This window comes from Platichthys flesus, chromosome 2 (genome assembly GCF_949316205.1).
Source record: "Platichthys flesus chromosome 2, fPlaFle2.1, whole genome shotgun sequence".
NCBI lineage: Eukaryota > Metazoa > Chordata > Actinopteri > Pleuronectiformes > Pleuronectidae > Platichthys > Platichthys flesus.
Genome location: NC_084946.1, coordinates 12,517,412 through 12,545,011, shown reverse-complemented (window position 1 = coordinate 12,545,011; position 27,600 = coordinate 12,517,412). Strand labels below are relative to the sequence as shown.

Below are 27,600 nucleotides of genomic sequence, written 5' to 3'. Positions count from 1 at the left end.
TACCTTTTTAGTTGCTTAACAACCACACTATGTTCACCCGTTGCCTACTGACTGTAAGCATTTGGTGCTTGGCAGATTTGGTCTATTAGGGCTTTTTAAAACAGATGCCTGTCTGGAAACCCTCATGAGAACGGTGAGTATAACAGCATCAAGCTGGAAAATCCAAACCATGAGCTGACAGACAGTCACATGCTCTGTACAGCTGAGCATCTTTGATTTCATCACTTCAAGTGTTCATTTCACTTGTAGTTCAAAGTTCGGATTAAAGTAGTTTTAAATAACTTCCAAATTAGACAGCATACGGATATGGGCCACTTCAGGCGATGATACTGCACTTCTAGTCTTCTTTTTAAGATTAAGATTAAGATCTATTTATTCATCCCAAACACATGCACAGACATGCAAAGGCACACTCATGCAGGTAGGGAAATTTAATCTCTGCTTTTTACCCATCTGGTGCAGGACACACAGAGCAGTGAGCGACCATGTATGGCGCTCGGGGAGCAGATGTTGGGGGAGTAAGGTGCCTTGTTCAGGGGCACTAGACAGGGTAGGGAGACTCTTGGATTTTTGGACAGATCAATCCAGGTTTGTCTTTTGTTGTCTCTCCGTGGAGTCGAACCAGAGACGAACCAGAGACCTTCTCTGCCCATAGTCCAAGTTTCTGCCACTAGACCACCGCCTCTTCTCTTGTGGCCTGGGCTAAATGGATGTGAGCCCGAAGTGGCCCGCTTGCAAAGTAGCAAATACCCAAATATCCCTAAACAAATGTGGGCCTTTTATGGCAAACATGCATTGCTCCATGCAAGGAGTAACCTGGAGGTGAGGCTAAAGTGGCCCCTGTTGTAAATGGTGAACATGATCCAAACAGCACACTACAAATTCGTATAATACATTTGGTAATGCTGTGGCTTACTTGTGGCCCAGACCTGGCAAACAGGAGCGCAAACTTTCCACTGGGTATGAGGGCCACATCTGTTCCCAAACTATTTTGCTATGTGGGAGTGAGTGTCAGGGAATTCATTAGTTATACACATTCTAATTCCTTTAAAATTGTGTATGACTTAAATAATGCCTGACCTGAACTATGTTCCAAGACTGTTGACCTGAGAGGTCTGACCGCCTCTGCGGGAATGCTTTAGATTCTATGTTTTGTGCATGTGTTTCATGTACTGCACTCTCGAGTGAGTGCTCAAGTGTGTGCGTCGGGGCTCCTCGCTGAACCATCACAAAAGAAAATGACATCAGAGTTTTGAATAGGGTTTAATTTAAATCAGGCCTCAGGGAGTTGAAGTGTCAATCAAAACTCCACAATAATATGTAAGCAACTCATTAACCGTATCAACTAATGGAAGCAGTGTGACTGGGTTTAAAGGTGGAGCTCTGTGAACTGAGATGTTAGAGATTGACAAAATGTGGAGACCCGGTGCTGGAGCTGTGGTTAGAGCAGCCTTTAAGTCCCTGAATGTGAGAGTTGGACCTTGCTAACCCCTCTCTGAGGTTATCAGTTTGACATTCTCACTATGACAATACTAACACACCCTGATATTTAGTAGTTCATATTTACCATATTCACAGCTGAGGCTGACGGGAAAATTGGACCTGATTTTGGCACAAAATGAAAAGTAATTTGTGTTTACTCACCAGTTTGCCCAGTGAAAATGAAAGCATTTATGAAAGCATCTCTTGGGGAACTTGGCTGAATTTCAAATAGATTTTTTATGGTTACAGGGTGATTGATACAGAAAGGCAAAGACTGATGGATCAGCAAGTAAGAACCGACTTACTGCTGCGCCGGTGTAATGAAACCGATGAAGACATTCAAATTAAACTTCAGGACTATACGGAGGAAGCAAAGGAGCACAAACAGCTGGGACGTGACAGGGTTTGTAATGGATGTTTATTTGGTTGTGACTGGCATCTTCAAATAGTTTTTGCCTCCTTGGAGGCATTAATGGCCGTCATACATCACACTGCTTGTGTCTCCCGATGGGGCTGGGACAGGCGCAGCCCAACACAAGTTAATGATCGGAGTTTGCAAAGGAAATGAAGATGTATGAGTTCTGTGTCTGCATGTGCAGCCCTGAAGTAGAAATAAATGCATCTGGATGAAAAATCATCCCTCCACGTCTACATCTCATCCCTTACAACCTGTTTGTTAGTTTATCCTGAATGATCAATAAACTCCTCGTCCATCTGCAGGGTAGAAGATCATTTTCATCCTCAACTTCTTTCTTCTTCATGTCAGACAGTGGACATCGAGAGCTAAGTGTTGTAATCTGCAGACAGTTCGGCAAACAATTTGAAGAGTCCAATCGATCATGGTTTTAAAAAATCTGTCAAATAATCAGGTGTCCTCTTTTCAAAAGGCTTTTGTTTGATAAACAAGGACTGCACTGACTAAATATAATTATTATCAGTTAATGCACTGCATGTGCTTTGTTAGTTATTTGGCTATAAGATGTGAGAACATGTTCATCAAACTTTCTTACAGGCCAAGATTTTACTTTCAAAATCATTAATGTTGTTTTAAAATCAAATATAAATATATTTATAATATATTATTTAGTTTACAATATGTATTACAAAGGAAAATAGCAAATATACACACCTCCACCAAGAGCCAACATTACCCTAATGAAACCACATTTCAAATCACATTATTATTTGGATCTGCACCAAACTGTACTCATGCATGAATATCATTCCCCTCAACATAAATCATTCCCTGAGATATCAACAAGAATGTCTGAAAGACTATCGAACATCACAGAAATGAATATAAATAAATAAAATATCTACTCCCATTTGGACCCACACCAAAATCTAGCATTTATTTTTACAACCAACGTAGTTTCATGAAAAAAAATTGAATCCACATTTTGGTCTATAATCCTAAAATATGTCTAGCAGTACTGAGGAGTGGCCTGTGCAAACCTTGGCAGTTACATTCTCAAGCAAAATGGCAGCGATCCCAATGAAAATATTTCAAGAAAGTTTCTGCACTTAAATAATTTGATGATACTTATTGCCAAAGGTTATATTTTTACAATCTGTTACAATCAACTAATGTTTAGTTAGTTATTGTGAAGATCTTTCAGGTTTCTGTCACATCTGCGTCTCTGACCAATTCTGTTTTGTGTAATCCTGTTTACTAACAGACAAATAAACCAAAAGGAAGACATAACCTAACTTGGAAGCGGTACTAAAATCTGATCTGGATGCAGGGTTATTGCATTTATATATATATATTCTCCACAATAAAAACCACAAGAGAATCGTTTTCAACTTACAGCATTTATTTTCTTGAAGGAATGTCCTATCCTTCATTAAATATGTATGTACATTATTTACAGGTAAAACATATTTTACATGGCTTGGCTGCATGCACATTGTCATATACATAAAAAAAACTGTAGACACATTTACACTCTTAAGAGGGAGGAGTCTGTGCAATAAAAGGCACACATGACCTTTGACCCTGCATTTATGTCCCATGAGTACAGCAGACAGTGTCACATATCGTATTACCACACAGACACACACACCTGTAGGAAAAAAGTACTTGAGCAGCTGCAGAGAAGACGTGTGTTGCTGTGTGATGGAGATTCACAGACGATCTGCAGAGCAGCGACGTGCCCTGTTGATCAGCAGCCCTCTCCATTGTGCCTAAATGCGATCCCATCCACTCGGCAGCCGGAGGCAATGTTGAAAGTCTTTTCAGCCACAATGAAAAAGTGAGAGGAGCGATCATCCCACTTAGAACAGAATTCCACAATCTGCAGGACAATCTACAATCCTCTGAACACGCACAGATTCAGGATATTAAGTGAACGATTATCAATGTCCTACACACACACGCACATTCTGTTTCTTTAAGGCAGTGAAGCCTGTTGGCTGAGGCACGAGGCTGAAGCTGAGACGCTGACTGCTGAAGCTTTTATTTCCTAGTAGCCGTACAATGGTTGGGCCGGTTGGGGAAGTGGTAGAGGTGTTGAATAACAGTCAGTCTGACTGACAGCTTGACTCTGCTCTGTGGATCAATATTGACGAGGAGACAGACTGATTAAAGCCACTGTGCACTGAACTCATGTGCTTGTTATGGCTGTGTTTCTTTCATCCTTTTCTTAAGCATTACGTTTGAATGTTTTACTTGGCCTTTTCGACTTTTATGTTTTATATTCTTGTTTTTATATGTCTTCTTTGCAAAGCACCTTTTATGCACTTTGTTTTTAAAGGTGCTATATATTATTAGTATTATTATTAAACTGTGTGTGCTGTCCAAAAACATAAATAGATGACACACACAGCAACAGCAAGTCAGGGGGTCGGGGTTTATAATAGTAGTCGGTTAATTTTTTGTGCCCAGTTGAGATCCGCAGCTTTACACAGTTTCTAAATGGGTCTTTTTTAATCTATCTCTAGGGGGCACCAAAATTAAACATTTCAATCACTTTAAAAGACCAGGCAAACAGCTCTCTGTGATTTTAGGCTTTGGTCAAATAGCTTCCTTATTTAAACCGGTTGCTCATATTTGTAACGTGAATTTACAATAGATTTTCTTGACTGAAACTTGACCGAAGATGCTTGACTACAGCAGGTGAATCCATTTGGGATTGGAGGGCTATTGATCAAATTTCACTCACTATGTGTTCAATCCTTTCCTGAAAGGATATTTAATCACATAGGATTTATCCCTGTAGTCGACTGCTGCAGAAGAAACAGATTGGATTTCACTATCCAGTGTTTCCAGTTATATATAGATGAATATGACCAGTTTGTGGTGATTGATATCAAGTAAAATGTCTGAAAGCCAGCAGACAGACATTACAGATAGTTTTTAGAAAATAGCACAAGATGATAAATATACCTTGTACGTTTCTGCACAATTCAAGTTACTAACTGCCGTTAGATGTTAGCAGGTGTTAGGGACATAACTTCAGTTGTGCACCGTAGCGTCAGAGTCTCCTGAGCATCCACAGAGGTTTGCATGCTGCTCAGTCAAACTGAAAGTTCTTAACTTGCATAACATCTTCTCTTAAAAAAGGGACACACTGGGGAGGGTCTACGTCTTAACCGTTATCTTACATGTTGCATCAGCACAAACATTATTATCACTCAATACTAAAGCTACAGTAGATCTAAGCATGTGTGTTCTCTCAATACAATGTCAGTGGTTGGAGCCTTGTTTGGGACTTATCAATTCAGTCTTTGTAAACTAAGTCTAGAACTAGGCTCAATACATATCTTGTTCAGTATTCACAGCAATTTTCATATTTCAAAGTGCATGTAAATCCTAACTTCAAAAGGTTACACTGAGGCCAACTGATGAGGCAGAAGTGAGTTAACCTCAACTGCAGCAGCTCTGTAATAAAAGAAACGGTTTTGACACATATTTACACTTAATTAAGTCATGAAGTGGGGCTGACATCGCCTGAAATCCAGGTCTCACAGCTCCGGGGAACTTTGGGGGGAGCTGATAGGACAGGGCTTCTGTTTGGCTATAATAATACATATTTTACACCGCATTAAGCAGGTATGCATAGCTTTTTTTAAACATGGGTAAACCTGCTAAAAAGGGCAATCGACTCCTCCCCCACTGCCAGTAGATGCGCTTGTATCTCAGTTTTTCCCCGGATGCATCACGCTCATCGTCATTAATTCACTGAACACCGAGGCGCTCTCTCACCTCCCTGTCTTGCCCAATTAGTGCGTTCACCCGAGTTTCACATTTAAAGTGAGAGTCATTTGACCCTGGAGCATCTTTTGTGAAACACTATATATTATACATAATAATAGATCGTCAATCACAGTTAGAATACAAACAAATTATTCAGAAATTCAAAGTTAATTCCCCCTTCGGTGCTCTACATCACGACAATATAAGGAGGAAGGTATCGCCCACTGAACTCCTTTGAGTTTTGAGATGTCCAAGCAACTGAGGAGAGCCTCTAATGTCATGCATCCTACAGCAAATATACAGGCACAGGGGAACACGTGAGAGAGAGAGAGAGAGAGAGAGAGAGAGAGAGAGAGAGAGAGAGAGAGAGAGAGAGAGAGAGAGAGAGCCTAAAGCTACAGTACAAGATCTTCACAAGCAATTAATTGGAGTCTGTTCGGGTGAAATAAAGAGATTAAGGCTGTTTTAGATTTGTTATCACATGAAACCTAGCATGACCTCGTCAGTTTGGAGAATTGGCACAGATAAATCCATAGTGTACAGTGAAGGGCCCAGTGGAGTCTGACTTAAGGTTAAAGTAAACAACCCCTTATGTTTTGCAGGTTCATTTCTCTACTGATCACATTTTGTACCACTCACTCCAGACAAACCACTACACAAAAATAATAACATATGTCAAACAATGGTCAGAAATCAGTGCACATCTCTCAGAGTGGCAAGTATTTCAGCTTTGGCCAGATTTGGGAAGATAGTCATTTGAGATGTTTACATTTTGTACAAAAGGTACGGTACATATATAATAAGTAAAGGGAGTCAAATGCAACAGCAAACCATCAAAATAAGTATTTTACAAAACAAGGGGTGATACACTGATAGTACCTCTTTTTCTCATGGTAAAAGAAAAAGTCTCAAACAAGGCATTTGGTCGATTCCAAGAGCTACCTCAATTCACAGGGTCGAGTCACGATGTGCAAATCAATAAAATCATCCTTCAACCATTACCTGAGATTCTGAGTGTAGCAAAATATTAAAACAAAAATGCTTCAACAAATCGCCACCCATCCACACGTTTGCATCCATAGCCCCCCACCCCCACCCCAATATAAAATAAAAACCCACATCATTGCTTTTAGAGAGTGTCAGTATCTTGAAACTCACATGGGATCCGTCAAACATCAGCAGTGTGTACTCACTGCTTTATGATCCAAGTTGATTTTCAGCTTGACTACATATGTTTCTGGGTCTTAAATCACCAACATAATTTTTTTTCTACAGAATAGGGGGGGGGGGGATTTTAGAGTTAAATAAAAGGGATTACTGTGATATGGACATGGATGTTTTTTTTGTTTTTTTTTACAGTGTTTTGTACATCTGTTTGTTTGTCATTTTGGAATAATTGAAGTTCATAAACCTAAAGAAATGTGAATGCTTCAGGCGTCAGACAGCAAAAAGATAATTGAAGTGATGTTTTGTTCCTGTTGCATGAAGGTGAGTATATGTGTGCACGTGCACAGCAGGTGACTGCTGCAGTGCTGAACTTGCTTCATTAAAAAGACACTAAATCACCCCAGTGAGGGGTGTCAACACCTATCAGGAGAGATATATCACCAAACCCTCCAGTGGAATCTTGTGTTTTTGTGTTTGTCTTCAGTTTGTGCACATGCGCGGTTGCCCACACATGCGCTCTGCCACATTAACAGATTTGTCGAGGAAGCTTCTTCCCGTCTTGAAATGTAGCAGCAAAGAGTGGGTGGGAGAAAAGTGGGTTTTAAAATAGAAATCCCTCTCAGTTATATGACCTACTTTCACCCAAGTAATCTTGCCTGAAAAGCAGCCGGTAAAGATGCGAGACCGCTAATTAATTGTTTTTTCCCAGAGAAGTTCAGTAGCTGGGTAGGAGGTGGACTGCTGGGTTAGGCTGATCAGTCCATCAGTGTCACTAACTTTAAAGATAATAGAGGAGCTGAGAGCAAGCGTTTACCTGAAGGACAAATGGAAGGTAGGTGCCACTGTAGGATGGTTGAGATTATGATCTGGCACGTAGGCCACCATGGAGTACCTAACGCACAAATGTCTGAGGGATGTGTACTGCAGGTGTGCACTATTTGTGCCATGTGCACAGTTTCCTATTTCTTTTTTTGGCCAGTTAGCACTTCAGAGAGCAGACAATACAGCCTGGTCAGATTCTCCGGGGGCCAGTGCTACATTAAGTTGTGCTACTGGACGTTTGCTTTGCTGCTTGCGAGGTCAGCAGCTAGACAGTCTGATAGCCAGAAGGCCAAAGAGGCCACATCCACACAGAGACGTAGAGCTGGGCATTTTATGAAGACTTTAAGAGGTCAAGCACCAGGTGTTGTGAGCACGGAGACCCTTAAAAAGTTTCCTTTCCACCTCACACCGAAGTCCAGAGCAACTGAGGTAGGGAAAATAATAAATTAATAAAATACAATACATTAAAAAAAACAGGACTTGCTGAATTCAGTTAGGTTCCAGTGATTTACAGGGAAATTCTCCAGTGATATTCAAACTATCCACTGCAACAAACACACAGGGTCTGAGTGTCTAGTGGGTTCAGTGTCAGAACAACCACAACACTAATGAGCACAAATAGTCTTTTATGGAAACTAGAAGCTCCATTTCTAAGGTAGCGTCGCTCGGAGAAATAAATCCGGACCATATCTCCACGTTCAGACGGTACATGAACCCACACGTTCATCTCTAGCTGCTCGGCAAGGTTTCTGGAAACTTAGTGAAAGAACAGAAGGACACTTTTATCTCTTCCTTTCCACCCGAGACAGATTTGATGCGAGGAGAAATATCGTTCTGCCTAGTGTATCCATGTCGAGGAAGACGTGGTCTGTCTGGTCCAAATAGCATCACCCCTGAATGGCACTTTCAAATTGGCAGAAAAAACAAAAACCGGAGAGGCAAAGAGTCTTTTGCCTTCGGAAAAACATTCCACATCGGCTCTATCATTTTGAAAATGAAAAAAAACACCTAGATTGCCTTGGAAACTGTGATTTCAGTGTCGCATCTCATTACTTGAGGTGGTTGTTGACAATGGAAACCATCATTTCAGTTCTTTCAGTCGTCAACTCTTCCTCCCCAACTTTGGAAACCAGATCTTCACTGTCTTGTCACTAGAGAGAGAGAGAGAGAGAGAGAGAGAGAGAGAGAGAGAGAGAGAGAGAGAGAGAGAGAGAAAGCAGGGTGGTGGTGAGAAAAAAAAGAGGAAGGAAATAGCAGAACATCAATCAGGCAGTCTTTTCCTTTTAAAAACCACCACAAAGACACTGACTAAAAAATGCACTTCACAGACACTCACACACATGCACACACAAAATTGGGGAAATTGGATATCTTGAGTTCCAGGAGAACAACTCTCATGTCAGAAGCGGTTTTTAGACATGAACTCCAGACAATTGGGCCTAGACATGCTCCTTTAACATATAAAGAATGCAGCAGGATGTTGTCCGGGTCACATGCATTCACAACAAGAGGAAAATATCTGGAGCGTTCAGGTGAGAGGTGGTGCCTGGGTGTTTGTGGGCATCTTTCATGTGTTTGGCATATCTTTTTTATCCTGAGATGTTTGTATTGTTGATGTTTTCAAGGGCACAACAGTATATTCTCTGAGTTTTTGGTTATTATCGATTGGGGGCCGACAGGAAATATTCTGGAGAAGGTCCAGAGCAGCTGACTCAGGCTTTTGCGTTCTCACTGCAGCCCCTTCAGATCATTTCAAGAGAAAGTTCCAGGCAAATCTGACTAATGTGAGAGTGGTTGAGGTCTCCTTATCAAACTCTCATACCAAAAGAAAATAACCCTTATTTCCCAAAATACAAACAAGATAAATTAGATCTGCACACATGAGAATATTAAAAGTTACTTTGTGTAGATCTATGAGTCATTTGTTTGTCTTTGCAGAGGCAGTGGTCTGGAATCAGTTATACAATATAATCAAGTTATACAAAAACAAATTAGTGATAGAAGAATTTGAGAAAAAAAAGAGAAATTAGGAGTGAAACAGAAAAGGGGTGAACAGAAAAGTGAGGAAACTGAGAAAGGAAAAATAAATATAAGGGGGAGAAAATGTGGAAATTAGTTTAAGAGAGTACCAGAGGAGGGGAGGGTTGGTGAGCAGGGAGGAGGCAGATCACGGGAGGCTGGTGGCCCGGCCCTTGATGGCCAGGACCCGTCGAGGAAGACATGGAGTCAAGCCAGGCACATAGGTCCACAACTTCACCCTGCAGTCACTGGGGTCGACAAGAGGGGGAGGAGGAGGAGGAAGGTAAGGATGAAGAACAGTGACCATACAGGCGGGAAAAAGTTATACCACAGAAAGAACATAGAAGAACAGAACATGAGATGTGGAAAGAAGAGAAGAAAGATGAGCAAAGAAGACAAAGCTTCAGTGAAAATCCGCCAGATAATTGAGAAGAGAGAGAATGAACAGAAGAGACCACTCAGACAAAGAGGAAATCAAGCGTTTTCTCAGTTTGATGTAGCAAATAGAAACACAAAGATGCACTGTGACCCTCTCTGAGCTGCACAACGCTGACGCACACCTGCAGCTTTATGCAACAGAAGAATCAAACATCAATCATAATCTAGTCGTGGACATTTCATGGAAATCAGGAACATTTTCCTGTCCAGCATCCTCTCAGATCCAAGCCCATTCATTCCTAAAGAAATACGTCTTTCAATATTGATCATAAGTTTACAGTTTTCATCTTTTAAAAAGGCTGAGCAAGGTCTTACACAGCTGCACCCTATGCTCTTCTGTAACAGTTACTAAAACAGCAGTAAATGATGCTATTGCTAGGGATTATTTTAACCAGCGGATTAATAAATAGTCAGTATTAAATAAACTACAGTGCCCATTCAATTACAGTGGGAGAAAAATGTCAGCCAGATCTACCGTGAGGCCTGGGGATTTATTTTCAATAGCGTTACGACGATGACAATAAACTGCATGAGGGTTTGTCAACTTGTTAGTAAGATTAATTCATTTCTGGTCTTTTCATAGGATTTTTAAACAAGACAGAAAATGGAGAATCTTTATTGATCCCGGGGTCAAATTTGGTGTAATCAATAAAGAAGAACATTCCTTTAGATGTAACAGGGACATTTCATTCTCAAAAATAGGTAATACTGCGTCATTTAATCCATAATCTTTAATTATGTCAATAAAATAGTGCATTGCATAGATAGGAAAATTTGACGGATACATCTACCTTCCAGTATTTTGAAAGGAACGATTTTCGGTCTAGTAGTGGTGGAGAACTGTAACGTTATTTTACCTGGATGCAGTGAAGATTTGTCTCGAGTTGGTACATATGGCATTGATGGGGCTTTCGTGACCCCTGACCTCTCCTATGGGGGTGAAGTTGTCCACGTTCCACACCTTGAGCACGCCGCCCCGACAGCCGCTCAGCAGCATCGGCCGGCCCGGGACGTACGCCAGGGCGCACACCCAGTCTTTGTGGGAGTTAGGGATTTGCTGTGGGGAGGAAGCAGAGAGACACCAAGAGTCAGAGAGATCGAAATACTACATGTTGTGTTTCTACATCGACACAACAGTGGTTTCACAGCAGTTGCGTTGATGAGTCCTCTGGGATTTTTGTGTTCCTGAAAATAGAGGCAGTAAACTTATTTTATTCTTTCATGTTTAATGGATATGAATTATCTTCAGTCGAGCATATTTTCTTGAATGCATATGTAAGTGCTTGAGATACATTTATCTTTCTAACGTTTAAAAAGATAATCACACTGACATCAGCTTCTATTTAACATCCACAGGAGAGAAATAAAGCTACAAAAGTGAGTTGTGTTACTAAGTAAGTCTAATTAGGACACATTTTAATTCAAATTCTTTATAGGGTATGTGAGAGTTTGCTTTCAAATGAATGTTGTCTAGTTTTCTTTTTTCTACCATCATATAAAATCCTGCATAGATCCAAATGCCCTTGCATCCCCTTAAACTCCAAAAGCACCATTTTCGGTTTTTGTGTGTTGAGGCTGCAGCTCTGCTGTAACTCACTTCAGAACCTCACTTCTGATGCACGGAACAAACTGTAACACACTGACAACACAACTGTCTTCTGAATAGACGTCCTGCTCTTTAGTTTTTTATTTTCCTATATGTTCTTCCTGTGCCGTATAAGAGAGAAAACAAAGAACGGAGTGAACCATGCCTGAGCTGCAGGGGTGAGACGTTCAACAATTTGAATCCAAATATACAGAGCAAACATTCAAAATGCTATTTGCATTTTACATGCCTTGTCAAATTATTATTTCGTCTACACTTTTTTCAGCTGTTCTGTTCGTCTCTTTGTTTCTAATTGGACTGAAGATGAAATCACACAGAACAGTGGAACTACTTTGTGCTGCTGTGACATTTGCTTCTGTCAGTTGTTATTTTCTAGTTGCATTTTGAGATTAGAATTCAATCAACATAACACTATGAGTTATTTTCTTTAATTGTTTTCATCAGGTATCGGACAAACTAATAAGTTTGCTGTGGTGAAGGTTTTCAACACTGAACGACTCTAAAGGTTGTAAAGTTAAAAAAACTGTTTATACATTATTTTAGCCACAATCATCACAGTTTAATTAACAGAGCCAAAAGCGATTTCAATATTGTCCAAAAGGCTGTAATTCACTCTGTAGCTCACAATCTAGTGCAGATAACCCACTGCTTTGAATAGACAAAGGTGGATACAAAACCGCATGACTCAGTAACTCAGGAATTTGTAAATCACAAAACAAGATAAAAACTATTGGATTATATATTATCTTGCTGCTGCCGGGCGGAAACTGTATTGAACTGACGGGCAATCAGAGAGTGCATACCTCCACCGAGGCTGATTCATCACCATAGTGCTTTTATGTGTAATGAGATTAGATGCACCCAGATCATTATCAGGATCTGCATTGTTTCTGGAGAAATTCTAAAAATGATGAGAATCTCACAAGGCTTAAGAACGTGGAAACATGGAATCCACTCTAATGTAATGGGTTCATCTTTGGCCCATTCGAGACATCTGATTTGCTGTTTATAGTTCTGTATTTTGTCATACTTTTTTTTATAGTAGGCTCTTTTTACCTTGCTTTAATTTAAATTTAACTCTCGCACTGCTGAGCTGACCAGGTTGCTACATCTTCTCATTTTACTGTTGACCCTGTGTTAACTGCATATGACAAATAAAACTTCAACTTGAACTATCCCACCCTTCCAAGTTTCAAGAAAATCCGCTCAGTAATGTTTTGTGTGTTACTGCTGAAAGCCAGACAAAGCAATGAAAACTTAACAGCCTTGGCCAATGCAATAACTACACTGCTGTCTGTTGTGTAAACACTAGTGTCTAGACAGCAGGTAGAGTGAACCCATGGATTCATGTCATTCATGATGTAACACTTGAGGTCAGTGTTCCTGGAGAGAGCAGAAGAAGGGACCAGTCGAACACACACAACCACAATGGTACTGAGGTTTCCATAGAGCCTATTAGTATTACAGACTCACTCATGAGCCGTATCAGACCTGGCTGCACAGCTACCATCTTATCAACATTGAAAGTCAGTAATGTTTGTGCAGAAACAATAAAACAGGTAAAACCCAAAGATGCAGTCTGATGACGTGGCATCTCTTGTATCTAGGCAACACATGAAATGTACATTTCACCAGTGTTTTTAGTCACTTCTTTCTATTCCTTATTATGGACACGTGTAATCAATGATCATGCCATGTTGAGTATCATTTAAATTAAGCTTTTATAAACATGTGTCTTTTTAACATATGAACATACCTGTGATTCAGGTCTAAATAACATATTCCCACATTTACCCAGTTTACATTGGCTTGTGTATCAAATGTATAATGTTAATAGCACAGTTTTGTCATTATCAATTTGGAGGTCCCTCTGTGTTACTGAACAGAACACTGGGGTCAGCTGATTTTTGCCATTTAAATGTGGAATCTGTTCAGAGAAGGGAATTCATGAAATACAAAAAGCAGTCGGGCGAGGCAGTTCAAAGAGAGACACCCCACTAGTGTTGGATGGAACAGAAGCTGTCGACGACGAATAACAATTGGAAAGAATAAAGAGAAGCTTTTCACACGCATTACATCTACCTCACTATCTCCAGAAACCTTCCACCAGGGGGTAAAAATATGTTAATGCTCGCCAACACCTCGGAGAGAGAAAGGCTGCACTGCTGCAACAGTTGCGTAAGCGTACCCACAAAACCAGTAACACACAAATAAACTTTAAATTGTTTTTCGGGAGATATATTAAGATGTTTATCAAGCAAAGGGGAATCAGCAAACTGCGGGAACTGAGTAATTATAAACAAATTGCTTCACATATTCCCCAAAGAAACACACTATGGCGTATGCATTCTAACAGAGGGGGTCGGAGCCGAACAGCTTGCACCAGCATCTTGGAGGAGGCAGAGCTTCAGAGTCGACTGTAATATATTCTATTACACCCCGAGCACCAATTTGATCCGATTACATAATCAGACATCAACTACTGCGTTAGAGAGACTGTAAAACGGATTCCTTTGATGTTTCGCAAATTAGATTATGGTCATTTACCACAGACCACAACACTGACTCCGTTGATTTAATGCTGTGTTTGAGTAAAAATAATATGTTGTCATTTTGTTTTGTCTGTTTTGGGAGGAAAAAAACAAACAAAGGCTAAACAGGACTTATGCAAAACAACCTGAGAAAGTTCTGCTTATGCATATTACTGTGGATGCTAATAAGACAGCCACATCCACCCACAAGGTGCATTCTTATGCATTATTTACATATGCAGGCAATAGAGGGCACACAAGAGAATTCTCACACACACGCAGACACACACACACAGAATGACTTTCCTCTGTGGTACCTGTGGCTGTGGTGCTCATGGGCTCTAACGCTCTGATGTTGACACAGCTCTCTCCTACCACATTACACATGATGACACTGTGTTAACGCTCTCCACAGAGCCACCACTCTGGGTCAAAGAAAGACATGGGGGGAGCCCTCCGTTGGTGGGAAGCCATCAACCAACTCAACACTCCACTGGCAACACAAGGCTTTACTTTCATAGCAGAGTGTGAGTTGGATATCGAGTTACATGCAATCACTGCTAATATGTGCATATTTAATACAACCTGGTTTAGGATGGCTTGTCTTCATGGACCCTGAGGAACACATTGACTGCTCTGACCTGTGTGTTAGTGGAGTGAGTTTTACTTGTGAAGGGAATCACAGAGATCATCCGACTGTCCACAATAGGACAAAAGATAATTAACCTGACAATCAGACTGAACTTTCATTTCATTTCACTTTTTAAGTCTGACATAACGTTCACATTAGCCAGTGTCTTGTTGGTGCAGGTAGAGGAGTTATTACTCTAGATGAATTTAAAAAAAACAGTCTGTATAGTCAAAATAAATACATGTTACCATTTCTGTCACCATTAGTGTGTCACTCCCTTTCATGGATGTAGTAATCCAGGGAACGAGTTATTCAGAAAACAGGACTGGCAAAAAGTTGATTTAAATGTAATCTGAATGCAATTTTTCAACTGAATTACAGAATTCGGGGAACAAGATTTGGGACCCGGGTTTTCATTTCAGGTTTGACCTATCAGATTTGAGCAGGCTTTGGTGACCTGTGGGTAATCACTGCGTGCGGAGAGCAGAAGAGGTGGAACATATTGAACGAAATGCATCGGCTATTGGCTTATTATTTAGATAGCTGTTACAGAGATCAGCTTAAATGCCGTCTGAACTTAAACAGCTATAAAAGTATCACTGTTCATCTTCTGTGTGGAGGAACATTCAACTTGTGTGATAAGATAAACTAGTCAGTCTGTAAACAGTGTACGATGAATGGAAGATGGAGTCTTGGCCTGGATATCTGTCTAAACTAAATTAACAGTCCCCCATAAACGCGATACAGCAACCTTTGAATTTGGCATTATCACTGACAGGAAGGATAAACCATAAATACTGTTTCTAGCCCGGAGCCTGAGCCAGCACTGCATTAGCACGGTATATATTATATGAAAAACTAGCTTTGCTCTCCAGATAAGGGTCAAGAGATCATAAATTAAAAAGCCTCGGAGAACGAGGGGTCTCTGCATGTTTCTACCTGCAGGCTGGTGCCACATAATCTCCAGAGCAGCACTGGAGCACAGTCAAGCAGGCATTTTTAAAACTTTGATATATGAGCTACACATAAATAAATATGTAAATATCAAATCATTCTGCTTCCTGCTTAACTCTGCTGACCTCACATTCTGTGTAGGAAGCACCAGTGTCTTGGTTTTAGAGAGCACATGTGTTTGTATTGTATCTTCACCAAGGAAAAAGGGTCTCATTCAACGATAAACACAAATCTTAAACTGAACACACAGACACACACACATCCTTGTAATTCTATTTTAGAAGAACACTCAATGGCATAATGCAATTGTTAAAACTGCCACACAAGAAACAGTCCTACCTTCAGATTACCCTACCTGAGCCTAACCGTAAAAGCAAATATTTACCCTTTAACATGTGTTAAAGTGGGGACTGGTCTATATGTCTACATTCCATAAGGTTCGTGATCAAAATGGTCCTCACAAAGATATAAGTAGCCTACAACTACATGTACACACACACACACCTGAGTGAGCTCCTGGTGCTCCAGATCCCATTTCTTGATGCCGTTATCTCTTGACCCGCTGAACAGCACGTCTCCCTGTACAGCCAGACACTCGATGCCGTCGTAGTGCGGTGGCTCAAAATTATGAGCTGGGCCAACATTACCCAGAGTTCCCTCTGTCACATCAAACACCTGAGGAGAGAGCAGGAGAAAAGGAGATCATGATAATCATCACTTCTGACCCACGAGGTGGATGAAACTTGTTGAATGTGTGTTTGGTACCTTGACGTAATGATCTTTGGAGCCAGTGATTACTTGGTCTTTTCCCAACAGAGACTGTCCCACTGTCAGACACATGACAGAGCCAATGTGGCCTGACAGCTTTCCCATTGCTTGCAACCTATACACACACACGCACGCACGCGCACAGACAAACGCACAGACAAACGCAGCCAAAAGATCACAAGCAAAAGTCTGTGAAATTCGTGGCTTGTGAGATTTTCAAGGTGCCTGTATCACTGAATGAAATCACTTTCCGTCGAGCAAGTAGAGCAAAGCTGCTGAGACACAGCGATGCCACAGGCAGAGATGATACTGAAAAAATATTTAATACATTATTTTTTCATTTCTGGGGGCGGTGGTTCTTATGTATCATTAAATGGGTCTGAGCCCCTTAGCGTAAACTGTTTGGTACAATCTTTCATAATTTCCCACTCAGAGCAAAAACTAGAATTAATGCTTTGCGGTTCTATGCATCCGCCAATCAGTCAAGTTGCAGAAAATATGATCACAACCTTCCCCTTCTGTTCTTGAGTTATGGACCCAGTATCACAGTGAAGTTGACGCGTGGTCGTCATCACTTCATCACTTCATACTTTGGTAACATATTCCTTCTTGAATTTAAAAGGTCACATTGGCCTTAACCTTTTAAACCAGATTTCTAATCAGTTCATCCTTAAGTCCTTTGTCCGACTGTTTGTAGATGAAACAGATATCTCGAGAAATGATTGGCATCGCAATTGGCATGTGTATTGTCTAAGGAAGGTGCAGTCCTGATATTGACACATGATATGTTCAATATTAATACAATTTGAATAAACAGGTGACAACTACCCCTTAACCTAAGTGCTGTTGATGAACACGACAACAGCACGTTCACGACGAGTGATTCTCCAGTTCAGGGTTCTGTGTCCTGAGGACCAACTGAACATTAGACAAACAGGTATATCCGTGCAGCATATATATATATATCTACATCCATGTGTAAAAGAATTAGATGTGGCTGGAAAGAAACTAACATGTCTATATGCATCATCACCTGTAATGTGATGATCTAACTTCAGTGGAGGAATTAATGAAAACATGAATGACTGACTGGATACTTTGAATTAGTATTTGACCGAGCAGGAATGAATGAATAAAGCAATAAATGAAGTGTACCTGTTGAGGTCCCACATGCGAACAATGTTCCCCGTAGCAGCGTAAAGCACAGACCCCGATGGGTTCAGGGCTATCTGGTTGATCTGGCACTCCCCCTGGGTGAACGTTATTGTGCGGGTTGTGGTACCAGCACATGCATCACCTGAAACCACCTGCCCAGACGAACTGTGGGGTAAAGACAGGCCAGACAGTGTCAGAGAGGGACAAATAAAAGGAGGGAGAAAAAATGAAATAAGAGGAATTGAGAGAAAATTTAATGATCAGCATTGTACATTTCTACATTCTCATTTTCTCTCAACGCATTTCACATCAGAATTTTCCCCATTCAATTTGGGACTTATCTGCAATTCGAAACACATCAGTGAAATGAAAAAATTATAAGGGTCAAATCAAATGTCTGCAGCAATGCAGTTTCCTTGTTTTTCCCTGTTCAGGCTGGAGACAGGGAGGAAACTTACGTGAGCGTGCGGACACACTTGGCAGAGTCACGAATGTCCCACACTTTGATGAAGGAGGTAGAGACAGAGAAGACCAAACCGGAGGAGGGACAGTATTTGACCGACACCACGTTGTTGGGGTGACCTTTGAGCGTGGCGATCTCCTGACCTGTGACCAGGTTCCACATCTTACATGTGCGATCTGGAGGAGGGGGAGATCACAAAACTCTACTCAGCACAACAGGTACACATTTTGGCTTGACTTGCATATCATAATAAATAAAAGGGATAACAGATATTTTTTAATCTTGCTACTCTGGCATTGTCATTTGGTTGTTCTACCAATATGTTCACTGGATACAATGAAACCAGAAGGCTGACTTTAGCGTTTAGCTCTTAGTGCTGCCGTGCAAGATACCTAATTGAAATCCAATTTTGAGAAACTCTCTAATTTGCTTTCTTTCCAGGAGTAAGATTAACAACTTATCCGTGCATGTGAGTGTGTGTGTCTGTGTGTGAAATATGTAGCTCAGAAGCAGTTAAAAATAACCCAGCAAAAAACCTGCCTGCCAACAGCTCTGAAGTTAAATAATAAACATGTTTTGTGTCTTGTGTGTTCATTCCAAAAACTAAATATGTGGAAGTTAACACATTTGTTTTAAGGAAGGCAGACTTTCTGAGCAGTGGGTCATTTCAAAGCTTCAAAGTAGGAACGTAAATAAGAAAATGTCAAAGGCTTAAAAAAAAGCACACGAGTAATGACTAACATATAGTACAGACACATTGATAGCACACTTGTATGCAGCTATTCACGCAATTGTAAAATACAGTTCCTTTCAGAAAGAGGAATTATTAAGACATTAAGTAACACATTTACAATAGAAGTGATATATGTACCTTTCGATCCAGTGAACAGCAGCTCATCTGTAGCATCCACACACAGCACGGGCTTGGAATGGCCCTCGGCTACAGAAAGACATTGCAGCGGCGCCGTCCGACCTCCCTTCACACCACCGATGGGGTTGATCACACCCCTACAGATCACACACAGTCACACTTCTGTCAGTGAAATTTCCTTTCACATCCGTGCAGATGTTCACTGATCAGCCACAACATTAAAAGCGGTAACTGGTTTTACTGTCCCGGCTGATCTGTGTTACGTTCTGAAAGACACAAGACTCATCACAAACATGCACACAGACGCACAAATTAACACATGGAGACAACACAAAACCATACAAACCTAATGAGTTTACTGACTTGTACACACAAACACACATCACACCTATATCTCTACTTCCCCCTCCATTCCTTCTTTCTGTTGTGGAACGGCCCAATTAAAGCACTGCAACAGTAAGAGCTGCCTCTCTATTCAACTTGTCTTTCTTAAACACATAAACACACGCACACGCACACACACACACACACACACACACACACACACACACACACACACACACACACACACACACACACACACACACACACACACACACAGTTTCTCCTATATAATGTGCACTCAATCTCTCTTGCCGAATCTCGGCCCCCCCCACCCTCCAAATCCATGTCCCACTGACAGGCCACAGTCCCACAGAGCCCAGACCAGTCAGCAGAGTGAGATAGAGCAGGAACAGGGTGAGAAGAGGGAAGAATGTGGGAAAATTGGTCCCTGGTGGGCTTCCTAATGACACAAGTGGTGGTTAGTGTGTATGTATGTGTGTATGTGTGTGTGTGTGTGTGTGTGTGTGCGCTTGTGTGTGTGCGCTTGTGTGTGTGTAAGTCTGTGTAAGTGTGTTTGAGAGAGTGAGGTAGTACGTAAAACAGAGAAGCAGATCCAGAGGATGTGAAGAGGGAAAAGAGAATCTGTGATTAGACAGAGTTTTTGCACAGAGTGAGCAAAATGCAGCAGGGTGTGTTTGAAACTTGTCGAGTATAGCAACAAGCTCCTCTCCTCACACATACACTGATGTCGCAGTGTGACAACACACAGACACACAAACACAAGCACACACACACACATATATAAATACACACGTCAAATACAAAATTTAACACAGAAGCTTTATAACTTGTGTATCTTTTGACAGCGCATAAAACGCCAACCAAGATTTCATGCAGGTCTCACAAAAAAAAAAAGAAAAAAGAAAAAACTTGCACAGAATAAGCTCAAAACAAATGTTAATGACGGTCACAGCCCGGTCGACCAATTGCAAAGCAACTCAAAAAGAAACTACAGCACAGCGTCCTGAGACATCATCATCACCACATGCAGCATCCCTTCTCTGCCAGTCAGGGGGGAGCTGACTCTCAGTTCAGCCCCCCCAATGCCAAATTGCCTCTTGGGACCCAGGGATAAGGGAGGTTGTGGTACGTGTGGGTAAGTGGAGCGATGTAACAATTTAACAACATAAGTCAGACTTCCAGCTACTGCAGAGCTTGCGGTGGCAGGTGTAGGGAGTGAACCCAGCATCAAATACAATCTGTCTCACTCTCTTTTTGGTCCAATAGTACTTTAAAAAGAGGGCTGATTTCAAAGGTGATGCAGCTTGGATTAGAAAAAGAAAAGAAAAAAATGTACATATGAGCATCTTAGTACTATGATGTTTGATGAATGGAAAAAAAGGGAGGAAAGATTTGAGGAGATAGCTGAAGAAGAATTTTTGAGGTTACATTTGAATGAACCTTATTACCCTTCAGGATGTTAACCCATTAGTGTCTGAGGAAGGTTGGGAGCTCTATCCTCTCTAGTCAGGATGGAAATTTAGTTAATTACATCGTCGATGCCCTGGTGTTCTAGCAATAATTTATATTTAAATGTATGTAAGAATTTTGATAATTAATCATTTCACCATATCTGTCCATTAGATGTTCTTTGAAAACCATACTTTGTTGAATACTTGATTTTACTGCAGTGTCTCTTTTTCGAAATAATATGCTGCATTAAAAAGATATGGCCAAATTTAGCAGTCCAGTTCTTAACTTGGTTTGCCATTCCAAACGGTTGAAATTGTTCCCTTTCCATCAGGGCCAGTGAGATATCATGGTGTGCCGTGTAATGCACTATATAACAGCTGCTAATGGATGTTTCAGGGCCAAGAGCCTAGAGACGAGCAGATTAATAAAAACATGGAGGGAGATCAGTGTGTGTGCTCTTTGCAGTACAAAGAGAAAACAGGCCGAGAGGGGTGAGCTGCATCTATTTGTGCGATGATGCCCCGCAAACAGGAAGCACTGGTCAGAGTGATGAGGACATTTTGTTTGTATCATTAATGATGCACCTAAAGCAACAACATAAAAAGCGGAAGCTGGATTTAATGCTGTGGCAAACCTGATATATAATTGCATTGTATTTGTCTTTAATGAATAGTTTGATAGTTTGGGAAAAAAGCCTATTTTCTGTATTATTGACAGTTTGATGAGAAGATGAACACCACAGAAGAAAATAGTGTTAGAATTAACATTATTTAATTTAAAGCTAGGGTTGGTAATCCTGGAAAAGCTAGTAAGAGAATGCAGCAAATGCATCCCACCCCCTCCCATCAGCCCTCTCGTCAAAGCTAGCACCAAAAACACATGAACGTGCACCGACTGGCAAGTGCTGGAAGACGACTGTAGTGTGACTCGCTAACTTCTGACTTTCCTCTCTGCTTCAGCTGTGTGTGTCTCTCCGGCTGAAGACTCCGGTCGAGTGCACCGAGAGTACAGGCTGGGTGCAGGCAGGCAGGCAGGCAGGCGGGTTAGTGGCGTCAGGTATGGCGATCAATTCTTTCATCCGAACTGAGTGTCACCGTTATGACAGTCCTGAGAGAGCAACTGACACTATTTTCCATTGATGACTTTCGGGGCATGAAAACAATTTTAACAAATTCCCAACCCTACCTTTGAGGTCGTTATGCTAAGCTATGCTAAATAGCTAGTGGTATAATTAGCTTATAAAGAAGAGCTTGTTATCGATCCTCTCGTCTTAATTTTTGGAAAGAAAGCCAATATGTATACTTGCCAAATTATCACCCCTCTTTTCTTTTGGGGTTACATACTCTGTTATACATATTTATCAAGTGACTGACTAGGATTTCCTTACAGTTGAATAACAGAAATATCTAATGGTGATTAGTCATGAGAGGGTTTTGGCACCATTTCATGTTAGTTTTTTAAAAGCCTGTAAAAAAGGGATGAGGTTCATTCTGGTCTTCCGCGTAAAAAACACGCCAGAGAAACACAACATCACAAAGTTGTGTCACGAAAGCCAGGTGTGGTTAAAACATGCACCACAACGACCACCACTCGCAAGAGGGAGGTAAAGGAGAAGCAGGAGGTGGCGGTGGAGAGGGCGGGTGAGGCAGAGAGCACTGGTGGAGACGAGATGACACCAGGTGAATTTACCAGGCAAATGGGGAAAAGACAGAGAGCGACAGACACTGTTCCTCTACCTGAGCACCTCGGAGAGCGAGGAGTCGCTGTCATCCGACCTGGAGGCAGAAGAGGAGCAAGGAGAGGGAGGGGCAGGGCGGGGCAGGAAGAGGAGAGGGTTAAACACGATAAGGGAAGACAGAAGGGTTACTGGCAAAGGGTTAAAGGAAGGAGGCGTGACTAGAGGGGTTTTAGATAAAAGCAGTGAGCAAACTGGCAGGAAAGCTCAGTCAAGAGTAAAGCTTGTTCAGTGATTATCGGACTGTTTGCCTTGAAATTAGCTTTTATTCCAACATAACATTGAACAGGCTGTATTCTTTGACCAGCGTCTACAGATTTTGTCCTTGGTACAGCATGTTTACTGTAGGTATACCCACGTGAAGCAATGGCTGGTTTAGTGGAGTTGAACTAGTGGTTTTGACAGCTTATATTAAAAGGTTAAAAGGTTGAAGAAACAGAAATCCAACATTTGGAGAAATATGCTTATTCTCGCCAAGAGTAAGCTGAGAAGCTGGATACCATTTTCATGTCTGTCTGTTCAGTTTAAAATGACAGCAAGCAGCCTATTAGATCAGCTTAGCATGAAAACGTCTTCATCACACTGGGTTTATCAAGGAATTAAACAAACCCACACAATAAGAAGTGTTAATTAGTGAGGTTTAGAAATTAGCAGCAGCTTCACATTCAGACCTGAGAGACGTGACAGTGGTGTCAGTGTCATTATTCTTATCTATCAAATCCTGGGTAAGAAAGCCAATTAAGCATATTTCCAAAAATGTCAACAATTAAAAAGATTTTTAGCAAAAGAGTTATTGAGAGAAAAAAAGAAGTAGTGAAGGAGGAAGCACTGAAGCCAGGACAGCCACACACAGAGGTCCAAGAACATGACATTACAAATTAGACATGCACTTGATTCTGTCCTCTGCGTATGACTCCATAATGTCAGTGTCCCCTGCTGCATCTACTCTTTCCAGCCACGAGGTCATTAGTACAGAAAAGGGTTCAAAGCAAACAGGGTTAAAAGAAGGAAAAATCCATTCGATTGGAAGATAAGGATGTCAATCAATCTCACAGACAAGCCTGTCACAGCCGTGGAGGATTTTAATCCAGACCACACCCATACCTTTGCTGTAGCGACAAGGTATAGAGGCTGCTATGTGTGCAGCAGTGCAATAACAGTGTTATTATATTGTAAATATTTTATAGCCTCGGGTTTGTCACCTTGGGAGCCTGTTCGTTACACTCTGAACAGGAACGGTTCTGGAAATGTCTGGAGGGAACAACGCTGTTAAAAGGTGACAGAAGTTTCTTGCTATTTACTGTCTGCACCACATACTGAACCCCATTAGCATATTGATATCTGACTCTCGGGACAAACTCTTTTTTTAGAAGTGCAAATGTATTGAGAAGATTTCAAACGGGAGCAGGGATGCAACGTGTCATCATTCGAAAGGAGGCTAGAAACTCCCAGTTTATAATTAACATTTCTTATTCTTATGTGTCTTTCAAAATCTAGTGCATCCACACATTCACAATCAGAAAGAAGAGCCTACTGCATTTTCATAAGTTTTTGGAATTTGCAAAGATGTACTTGAAAACATCATTATTTTCTTTTTTTGCGAGTTAGACAGCTTCTCATTTGACACCCAATTACACAGAATTCACACAGACGATCCAAACTCATTATTATTTTAATAAATCAGCTTCGCTTGTCTGTGGGTTTGTGATTGTGAGTTTAAATGAAGTGACAGAGTTAGGTCAGTTTGTGTGATGTAAGGACAAGGAAACAGAATATAATTAAAATTATAGTTTAAATAAAAATACATTAAAAACATTTACACCACAGACACCTCACATAAAGTGCAAATGTCAAAGTGATGTTAATGTCTTTCTTCAAAACACAACAATGCCAATGCAAAAAAATCAAAACAAGTTTCTGTCCTGTAAAAGCTTCTCCTGTTGGAACCTCACAAAAGGCAATCCAACATCATAAACATCCTACAACACTCTCAGCCAGTTAATTAAAAATGGCTGAGAGCATGGAGGATCACTGGCACCACCTCATCTACTACCCCTGCTCCTGATAATGAGGAGGCACAGGCTTCAGCGCACACAACACTTACCAATATTCATACACGAGTACAAAAACACGACCACCTAGCCCACTTCACACGGCATCCTCGTCGATCCTCGCTAACGATTAGAGGTCGATAAATCTGCGAAATGTTCTGTATTAATAAAGATTACAAAGCAAACAACTTCGCCCGCGCAGCCAAACGCTGGGCTACATTAACGGCTGAAAGATTTAATCGATTGTTACCGGGAAAGGAAAAAGGGCCGGTAGCTCATTCCAGACTCAGCAGCTCTCATTCTACATTGTGTAGATACGAGACTTCAGACTTTGTGCAAACGTGTCTGTTGTGTTCGGTTGCGAAAATAGGATGGCGGAGCATTATAAGCTTATTCAACAGAACATCAAAACGAACTAACCCTGAAAAATGACCATGAATTCAAACAGTCTTCCCTCAAACTACATTTTATCATTATCTTTTTTTCAGGTCTGTTTTTATTGGATACATTTCGATGGTGTTTGACGTTCTCTTGCCAAACCGTAATTTCCTACATATCAGGATGTTTCTATCCGAGCCGCCTCCCTCCTCCCTTGCGTTTGTTTTCCTGGAAATTATGTATCGATTGGAAATAGTATAATTACACCTTGTTGCTAGTGTTGCTAAATGCATCTCTGAGAAGCCTGTCATTGTGGTTCGGGTGATTACATCATCAATGACTCCTGAGAGTGTTCTACACCTGGATTCTGTGAATGTTTACACCATCTGTCGCCCCCCCCCCCCTCACCAGAGTGTACACTGCCAGATGAAAATTATTTTGGTCTCAGGGTGGGATTCATTAGGAGATAAACACTTGGAATAGCACACTTTTACAAGGCTCATCTACACCACAGACAAAAGCACTGTGCTCTCGATAGGCCTGACCTTCAGCGCCTCTAAAGACCTTAAACATATGAAATAAAACAAAAGGAAAAGAAAGAATGGTTCAAAGTGCGACTGAATTGATTGTGAGTATGTGTGTAAAGAAAGGTATGTGTGTAAAAAAAGGTGTGTTTGTGTGTGTGTGTGTGTGTGTGTGTGTGTGTGTATGTGTGTGTGCATATGTGCAGGAGTGCACTCACTTGTCCAGGGCAGAACCTTGGGTTTGGTTGCTGGTGAGCCTTGAAAAGACGTTGCGATCGGTCCTCGTCCTCAGAGGAGGGGAGGAGGGGGGGGTGTAGCCGTCAGTGGGCCTGATACGGGCCGGGAGGAAGAGGGAGGTTAGGGAAGAGGAGGGACAGTGTAAGACAACAATGGCTGCATATATCACATTACACAGTCACACTATGCATCAATTTGCTTGAAGAGTAGCTTGAATTTGAGCGTAACATGTACCTGAACGAGCGGTCGTAAGATTTCCTCCTCGTTATAGGGGAAGTGTCATAGCCCCGAGACTGCCTGGGACTGACACACACACAAACAAACAAGCAAACTAAGCAGATTTCCAGGGGGGGTGCGTGGTATCAATGGCATTTCTAGCAGACTAATGCAGCTCACAGACTCATTTCTTTAAATATCAAATCACACACAACCAGGCTTCCCATCCCTAAGGAGGGATGCACATTTCACTGTCTTCTCCCTAAAGCCGTTTTATAACCTTAAAAAAAGTCAGGCTTCTTGTTTTGGTTGTTAGTTTGGAAATGTGCAGTAGGATATTAGTAGGGGGGATGTTTAAAATTCTTGTTGTGTCCATAATTCGTAAATATAACGTAAAAAAAAAAAATGTTTTTCACTCCAGTTCAAAGTATTTGTTACATTCCTCAGGGTGTTGTGGTTATGCAATTACCCTCATGTTTACATTTCGTATTTCTGTTACTTGTTTTATGCTTAGCTGCAATTTTTCCTGTGCTTCAGCAAAACAAATGTTTCGCATCAGTGGGATTTGAGACGAAGTTCTGTAACTGATGAAGATTCAACAGGCAACGCAGCACAGAGATGATTCCTGAACACGAACAGAATATATGGAGCACGTTTTTCAGTCGCTCAACTAATTTGACAAAATATACTGACATATACTGGGCCAACTGTAATGCTGTGTACACAGTGTACATTACAGAGCGCTGAAAAGTAGTTTGCTAGTACAGTACAGTGATGAAAACATAAGTAATATATACATTTACTAGTATTTGTTGTTACTTAACTAAAAGTAAGGGACACGTTTGTGAAGTTTTCAGCTAAAAGTGTGATAATGGTTGTGGAGTCGATGAAGGAGGCTTGAGCTCCTCTAATAGTCCTGAGGAGGTGTTGGACATAAAAAGGAGATCTGTGCAGAAAGTGCTTCACCCTCTGCAGCGCTGCAGTAATCATCACTTGTGAGGAGTTGTCAGAATGCAAGGATGCAGAAAAACAAGAGGCAGGCCTCCTGATAATTCTCCGTTCCTGGTAACACTCGAAGAGGATTGTTGCGCTTCGTCTGAGTTATCATTATTTCTTTACCATTGCAGTTCAGATACAGTTCATGACTTACAAGGTGTGTCCCCTGACAGGCAGACTGATGGTGCGCGATGCCCTCTCCCTGTGGTAAGGGTCTCGCACAGACAGGCTGAGTCCCAGGCCCCCTTTCACCAGACTCAGGCCGTCCTCCTGGATGTCGGTGAGCGAGGCCAGGGATTTGGTGATGTGCTGCTTGCTGCTTGATGAGGGATCCAGTGTGGGACCCAAATGCTCTGCAGACACCGCTTTCATCTGAGCCGACAGACGGGGCTCCATCTGGGTGAGAAATGTGCAATCGTTTGTTTATCATAGAAGATAGAATGAAATGAGGAAGAAGGAGGACAGCCGGTTCAGAAACTGGGAGAATAAAGATAAAGGCCTGAATTTAATTAAGGCACAAGAGGAAATTAAGAAAAAAGCCAGCAAATATTGAAAAAAAGG

The 27,600-nt window shown here is 41.3% G+C and overlaps 1 protein-coding gene across 2 annotated transcripts in view; it reads right to left on the bottom strand.

Moving 5' to 3' along the window:
• Positions 1-3,278: 3,278 nt before the first annotated feature.
• The window catches only part of kif21b (kinesin family member 21B), a 59,463-nt gene continuing 35,141 nt past the window's right edge, over positions 3,279-27,600 (bottom strand). The window contains exons 24-33 of one of the 2 annotated variants that reach the window (XM_062398296.1): positions 27,194-27,435; positions 26,062-26,130; positions 25,809-25,919; positions 19,106-19,242; positions 18,230-18,410; positions 17,772-17,936; positions 16,614-16,731; positions 16,353-16,523; positions 10,984-11,183; positions 3,279-8,820 (exon numbers count right to left, since the gene is read on the bottom strand). In XM_062398296.1, coding sequence (XP_062254280.1) covers positions 8,772-8,820; positions 10,984-11,183; positions 16,353-16,523; positions 16,614-16,731; positions 17,772-17,936; positions 18,230-18,410; positions 19,106-19,242; positions 25,809-25,919; positions 26,062-26,130; positions 27,194-27,435 — 1,443 coding nt within the window. In that variant the 3' untranslated portion in view covers positions 3,279-8,771. The other variant, XM_062398298.1, reaches the window with a different exon arrangement.